Consider the following 7,500-nt stretch of genomic DNA (forward strand, 5'->3'; position numbering starts at 1 on the left):
TGTCGGGTCGTTCCGTATCATATCTCTATCACCAAGACTCCTTCGGGAGGTTCTCTGTCTAAAGGCTCCTACGGGAGTTTCGGTTTCTGTCTGTTATGCTGTTTTCATCTCCGGCGTGAGATGCGCTCAAGCCTTCGCCTCCTGTCGCCGTTTGCCTGGAAGGAGACACTGGACTGCGCTCTCTAAACTTCCACAGGAGGTATTCCAGTGTTCCACTTCAGACCTCCGCGCAGCAGACGTCCAGACGCGCATCCAGACCTCCGCGCAGCAGACGCCCAGACGCGCATCCAGACCTCCGCGCAGCAGACGCGCTCTTCACTCCAGACGCGCATCCAGACGCGCATCCAGACCTCCGCGCAGCAGACGCGCTCTTCACTCCAGACGCGCATCCAGACGCGCATCCAGACCTCCGCGCAGCAGACGCGCTCTTCACTCCAGACGCGCATCCAGACGCGCATCCAGACCTCCGAGCCAGACGCGCTCTTCTCTCCTGACGCGCATCCAGATGCGCATCCAGACCTCCGAGCCAGATGCGCACTCCGTACCGGCGCGTACTCCAAACAGCCACGCACCACTCAGCCCGTTCCCCGTGGCGACGCGCTCGCCCTGTTTGATCCTGCTCTCTTTACGCACAGCGCCTGGAGCTGCCGAGAGGATTCTGCAGAGCGGCTCTGACGTCACTGTCAGATTCCTCAGACGAACCTTCCCGGGAGAAGCTGCAGAGCAGCAACATTCTTCTAATGCTTGTATCCCAGTCTTCTTGTCCTCCTAGTCTTCCCTGTCCCCAGCCCGCCTCCGCGGGCCTCTGTTCCTGTTTCCCCTCTCTAGTCCTCCTAGTCCTCCCTGTCCAGTCCTCTAGTCCTCCTAGTCCTCCCTGTCCAGTCCTTCTAGTCCTCCTAGTCCTCCCTGTCCCCAGCCCGCCTCCGCGGGCCTCTGTCCCTGTTTCCCCTCTCTAGTCCTCCTAGTCCTCCCTGTCCAGTCCTCCTAGTCATCCTAATCCTCCCTGTCCAGTCCTCCTAGTCCTCCTAGTCATCCCTGTCCAGTCCTCCTAGTCCCCCCAGTTTCTGCCCTTGTCCCTTGCCCTGTCCTGTTTCCCTTAGCCTTCCCCTTAGCCAGCTCGCCTCTTAAAGGCACTGTGCCTTTTCCCATTTCTTGTTTTCCAGTCATTTGTGTTCTCCCTTAAAGGGACAGTGCCGTTTTCTGTGTGTTTCAATAAATGCCCAGTTCTTGGCTTACTCTCATACCTGTCTTGTGTTGTGCGATTGGGGTCGGTTACAAACCATAACAGTACGACCCGACCATCGACGACCCCAGCCAGCACAGACGGTGTATGTTGAGTTTGCCTTTTTTTTTTTTTTAGCCCTGTTAGCTCCCCTGTTAGCTTGTTAGTCTCCCCTGTTAGCTCCCCTGTTTAGCCTGTTTAGTCTTTCCTGTTAGCCCTGTTGGCTCCCCTGTTAGCCTGTTAGCTTCCCTGTTGGCTTCCCTGTTGGCTCCCCTGTTAGCCCTGTTAGCTTCCCTGTTAGCCCTGTTGGCTCCCCTGTTAGCTTGTTAGTCTCCCCTGTTAGCCTGTGACTCCCCTGTTTGCTTCCCTGTTAGCCTCGTTAGCTCCCCTGCAGCTTGTTAGGCCTCTACTACCAGCTTGGCCCCTGTCTGCTAGCTTAGCCCCGGCTGCTAGCACAGCCTCTATGTTAATGCAGCCCTTGCTGCTGGCATAGGCCCTGTAGCTAGCCATGCCCAGGCAGCTAACCCAGTCCCTCAGCATGGCCCCAGTCTGCTAGCTTAGCCCCGGCTGCTAGCACAGCCTCTATGTTAATGCAGCCCTTGCTGCTGGCATGGGCCCTGTAGCTAGCCATGCCCTGGCAGCTAACCCAGTCCCTCTGCATGGCCCCAGTCTGCTAGCTTAGCCCCGGCTGTTAGCACAGCCTCTATGTTAATGCAGCCCTTGCAGCTGGCATAGGCCCTGTAGCTAGCCATGCCCAGGCAGCTAACCCGGTCCCTCTGCATGGCCTCCACTTTTTGTGCAGTTTTCCCACTGCTAGGACTGCCCTTTCAGCTAGCAAGGTCTGTTTTCTCCCACTGCTAGGACTGCCCTTTCAGCTAGCAAGGTCAGTTTTTTCCCACTGCTAGGACTGCCCTTTCAGCTAGCAAGGTCAGTTCTTCCCACTGCTAGGACTGCCCTTTCAGCTAGCAAGGTCAGTTTTCTCCCACTGCTAGGACTGCCCTTTCAGCTAGCAAGGTCAGTTTTCCCACTGCTAGGACTGCCCTTTCAGCTAGCAAGGTCAGTTTTTTCCCACTGCTAGGACTGCCCTTTCAGCTAGCAAGGTCAGTTTTCTCCCACTGCTAGGACTGCCCTTTCAGCTAGCAAGGTCAGTTTTTCCCACTGCTAGGACTGCCCTTTCAGCTAGCAAGGTCAGTTTTCTCCCACTGCTAGGACTGCCCTTTCAGCTAGCAAGGTCAGTTTTCCCACTGCTAGGACTGCCCTTTCAGCTAGCAAGGTCAGTTTTTCCCACTGCTAGGACTGCCCTTTCAGCTAGCAAGGTCAGTTTTCCCACTGCTAGGACTGCCCTTTCAGCTAGCAAGGTCAGTTTTCTCTCACTGCTAGGACTGCCCCTTCAGCTAGCAAGGTCAGTTCCCCACAGCTAGGACTGTCCTTCCAGCTAGCTTGTTCTCTCATGCTGGTCCAGCCCTGTCTGCCAGCCTAGCTCCGGCAGCTAGCGCAGCCTCTATGTTAATGTAGCGGTACAGCTAGCATAGGCCCTGTGGCTATCAGTGCCCTGGCTGTTACCCCTCAGCTCCTCTAGTTACCCCTCGGCTCCTCTAGTTACCCCTCAGCTCCTCTAGTTACCCCTCAGCTACCTTGGTTACCCCTCTGCTCCTCTAGTTACCCCTCAGCTCCTCTAGTTACCCCTCAGCTCCTCTGGTTACCCCTCAGCTCCTCCAGCTACCCCTCAGCTACCTTGGTTACCCCTCAGCTACTCTAGTTACCCCTCAGCTACCATGGTGACCCCTCTGCTCCTCTGGTTACCCCTCAGCTCCTCTAGTTGCCCTTCGGCTTCCCTAGTTACCCCTCAGCTGCCCTGTTCCTTTGCTAGTCCCACTTTTGTTGTAGCTTCCCCTGCTAGCATGGCCCAGTACTTTTTGTTTTGTTGCCTTGTTTTTTCCCCTGCCCCTCTGTCTGTGTTTTTGGGTCGCCCGGTGGCTCCCGTGGAGGGGGGGGTACTGTGAGGTTCTCCTCTCCCTGGACCTTTAATTCCTGTTCCCTGTACTTTAATTCCCTGTCTCCTCACTTCACTAGCCCCCACCCTCGCGTTCGTTTGCTCTTCAGCAGCCACACCCTTGGACTACCTGTCATTATGTGTTTGATTGGTCTGGTGCCGAACACACACTTCTAGTTTCAAGTATCAATTACCTTCACGCACCTGACGTGTATTCTAATTAGTTCCCCTTTGGGCTTTAAGTACCTCGCTCTTCCCCTCTGGCCTTGTCGGGTCGTTCCGTATCATATCTCTATCACCAAGACTCCTTCGGGAGGTTCTCTGTCTAAAGGCTCCTACGGGAGTTTCGGTTTCTGTCTGTTATGCTGTTTTCATCTCCGGCGTGAGATGCGCTCAAGCCTTCGCCTCCTGTCGCCGTTTGCCTGGAAGGAGACACTGGACTGCGCTCTCTAAACTTCCACGGGAGGTATTCCAGTGTTCCACTTCAGACCTCCGCGCAGCAGACGTCCAGACGCGCATCCAGACCTCCGCGCAGCAGACGCCCAGACGCGCATCCAGACCTCCGCGCAGCAGACGCGCTCTTCACTCCAGACGCGCATCCAGACGCGCATCCAGACCTCCGCGCAGCAGACGCGCTCTTCACTCCAGACGCGCATCCAGACGCGCATCCAGACCTCCGCGCAGCAGACGCGCTCTTCACTCCAGACGCGCATCCAGACGCGCATCCAGACCTCCGAGCCAGACGCGCTCTTCTCTCCTGACGCGCATCCAGACGCGCATCCAGACCTCCGAGCCAGATGCGCACTCCGTACCGGCGCGTACTCCAAACAGCCGCGCACCACTCAGACCTCCTCTTGGACAACCCGTTCCCCGTGGCGACGCGCTCGCCCTGTTTGATCCTGCTCTCTTTACGCACAGCGCCTGGAGCTGCCGAGAGGATTCTGCAGAGCGGCTCTGACGTCACTGTCAGATTCCTCAGACGAACCTTCCCGGGAGAAGCTGCAGAGCAGCAACATTCTTCTAATGCTTGTATCCCAGTCTTCTTGTCCTCCTAGTCTTCCCTGTCCCCAGCCCGCCTCCGCGGGCCTCTGTTCCTGTTTCCCCTCTCTAGTCCTCCTAGTCCTCCCTGTCCAGTCCTCTAGTCCTCCTAGTCCTCCCTGTCCAGTCCTTCTAGTCCTCCTAGTCCTCCCTGTCCCCAGCCCGCCTCCGCGGGCCTCTGTCCCTGTTTCCCCTCTCTAGTCCTCCTAGTCCTCCCTGTCCAGTCCTCCTAGTCATCCTAATCCTCCCTGTCCAGTCCTCCTAGTCCTCCTAGTCATCCCTGTCCAGTCCTCCTAGTCCCCCCAGTTCCTGCCCTTGTCCCTTGCCCTGTCCTGTTTCCCTTAGCCTTCCCCTTAGCCAGCTCGCCTCTTAAAGGCACTGTGCCTTTTCCCATTTCTTGTTTTCCAGTAATTTGTGTTCTCCCTTAAAGGGACAGTGCCGTTTTCTGTGTGTTTCAATAAATGCCCAGTTCTTGGCTTACTCTCATACCTGTCTTGTGTTGTGCGATTGGGGTCGGTTACAAACCATAACAAAAGATGCTATTTTCATGTAACTTGTATCCATCTGATACTAGATATAATATTAATATCAATGTCAGTTATGAAGATTTTATATTGTTATATTTATATTGATTATGATCTTGTCTTACCTGGTGAAATGTTGGTAGTTCTGGGGATTCTGGGTACTGGCTGTTCTGCAGTGGAGACTTTCTGAAACGTCCGTGCATGAGAAGCCCCAGATGTATCTGTTGTTGTTGGAGTCGTAATGGCTGTGTGTGTGTGATAATAATAATCATCATCATCATCATCATCATCATCATCATCATCATCATCATCATCATCATCATCATCATCATCATCATCATCATCATCATCATCATCATCATAAAAACAACAACAGCAACAGCAATAATAATCATCATAAAAACAACAACAACAATAGTAATAATAATAATCAGCATCATAAAAACAACAGACTATGGTCTCCGCAGTTTTCGAGATATATCCAACAAATTTGACCTCACCAGTTCCACTTTTTTCTTCTATTTACAAATAAGAGCAGCTTTGAAGGCTCACGGAGTCCCATTAGATGTTCCACTTGAGCACCACAGGTTTCACAAATTATTTTATGACAAGGAGACGTCGAGAGGCTTCGTCTCTGACTTTTATCGCCACTTACTTACGTCCTCATATAAGGTCCTTCCCCTAGACTCGGTTTGGAGGAAGGATATCCCAAACCTGGAAGTAGATTTTGATTCGGATGCAGTCTGGGAAAATGTTCGGCTATCATCACGCAACCCAGATCACCAACAGATTAATCTTAACTTTGTTCATAGGACTTACCTGACCCCTAGACGATTGTACTTAATGGGTCTCAGACCTGACTCTCGATGCTCCTTGTGTTCAAACGATGCTATTGGTACATATATGCATATGTTTCAAGTTCAAGTTTCAAGTTTCTTTAATAGTTGTCATACAGAAGTACAGAATACTTTCATACAAAATGCTTCTTACTGTTACGCTCCAGAGACTGTGCTAGACAAGATAGTATCAAATAACATAGTATAGCATGTAATTTAGAAGAAGAAAATGAGGTCACAGTGTTCGGTATAGACATATGTACAATGTTCTGAGTTACCATATAATATACAATACTATGCAGTGTACTAATGTACAGTACTATATAGTGCAAAGCAGAAATGGGATGAGGTACAATTTAGGTACAATAAATATAAAGTGTGGGGAGTGGGTGCTACAGTGTGTTTGTTTAAAGTGGGTGTGTGCTATAAAGTGTGTGGAGTGGGTGCTACAGTGTGTTTGTTTAAAGTGAGTGTGTGCGTGTGGATGTGTGTGCTATGTGCGTTTGGTGGTTGTTGTTGTGTAGTGTTCATTGTTCGTTTAGCATATGTATTGGGAATGCCCTCCTGTTAAGACATTTTGGGAAAATATCACCACTCAATTATCAGAATTTTTATCTCTGACCATACCGACACTGCCTTCTGTACTGTTGTTGAATGATGTTTCTCAGTTAACGACCTCTGTACATGTAAAGAGACTCATTTAGGCGGGTCTTACGGGTGCCAAAAAGTTGATAGCGTCACGCTGGATTCAACCGGATAAAATGTGCCGGAAGGTATGGATTCTCACCTATCTCGATGTGATTTATCTAGAGATATCTACTGCACGAATTTTAGGTGTTAACACTTTGCCGCCCAACCACGAGTTAACTCGTGTTTCGATTCCACCTGTTGAGGACCAGAGCCACGAGTTAACTCGTGGCAAGTTGTTATTGTTTTATTCCATATTAATAAACGGATCAAGGTCCCCGATCGGCTCTGCAGATTTACCCGCCAGATTTAAATCGGCGACATGCAATACCGGCCAGATCCTCTTAGGGGTGCCAATGCTCCACTGCAGTATCATTGAGGCCGAATGGGAAAATTCTTTTTTTTTACTGTCTGGGGCGTTTCATATGAGCCTCGATCCCAGCCGAACATACTCCATCTTTGATCACGTTACCGAACGCAGTTTTCAGCCTGGAATAATGGGATTTATGATCAGCCAATGGACATATCGATCTACCAGATTCCGATGACTAATGACGAAATGCTGCCGGCGATCACATGGGCTGACGGTAGGATACTATTCACCCAAATTACAGCCGGATTGGACATTGTTGTAACACGCAAGCGATCGATCAGTTGAATCTGGCTACTTGAACGCACACTGTATTGCTAATAAATAATATTAATCGGCGTCCCCCGCCGCCCCCATTTCATCCATAGATGCTCTGTAATAGTCCGGATGCTAAGCAGTTTGTTTTATTTCATTCGTATATATATACAACAGAAATGGCGTTTGATATAATGTGACTCATATCTAGCTTCCCAGAAAAAAGATGAGACGAAAACTGCGATAAAGCTTATATTCACGACGCTATAAAATGACAACCAACCAGTGCACGTGAGCGGCGCGGTGCGTGAGCGGCGCGGGGAGCGGAGCGGGCGGTTTTGACGTGAGCGAGGAGTGGGTTTTAAAATGGGTCGGCGCGACGTCCGGAGCGAGAGTTCTTCTCCGCTCCAATCCACTCCAGGCCACTCACAGTGGTTTAACACTGATATAATATACATGTAGTACAATGCCAAAGCAACAGATGGCGATGTACAAACATGAAGGCCATTTTCAACCAATGAGAAGGGTGAACCTGTGATATCCTGTTCAGGCTTTGTCACTCACATCCTGTTAGA

At 51.0% G+C, this 7,500-nt stretch overlaps 1 protein-coding gene across 1 annotated transcript in view; it reads right to left on the reverse strand.

Moving 5' to 3' along the window:
* The window catches only part of LOC311232280 (uncharacterized protein), a 26,114-nt gene that overhangs the window by 16,129 nt on the left and 2,485 nt on the right, over positions 1–7,500 (reverse strand). Inside the window, exon 4 of the mRNA XM_084319026.1 lies at positions 4,903–5,022. Within this exon, the coding sequence (XP_084175152.1) occupies positions 4,903–5,022 (120 nt within the window). The remainder of the gene's footprint in view (positions 1–4,902; positions 5,023–7,500) is intronic.

This window comes from Notolepis coatsorum (genome assembly GCF_963971535.1).
Source record: "Notolepis coatsorum genome assembly, chromosome: 7".
NCBI classification, from domain to species: Eukaryota; Metazoa; Chordata; class Actinopteri; order Aulopiformes; family Paralepididae; genus Notolepis; species Notolepis coatsorum.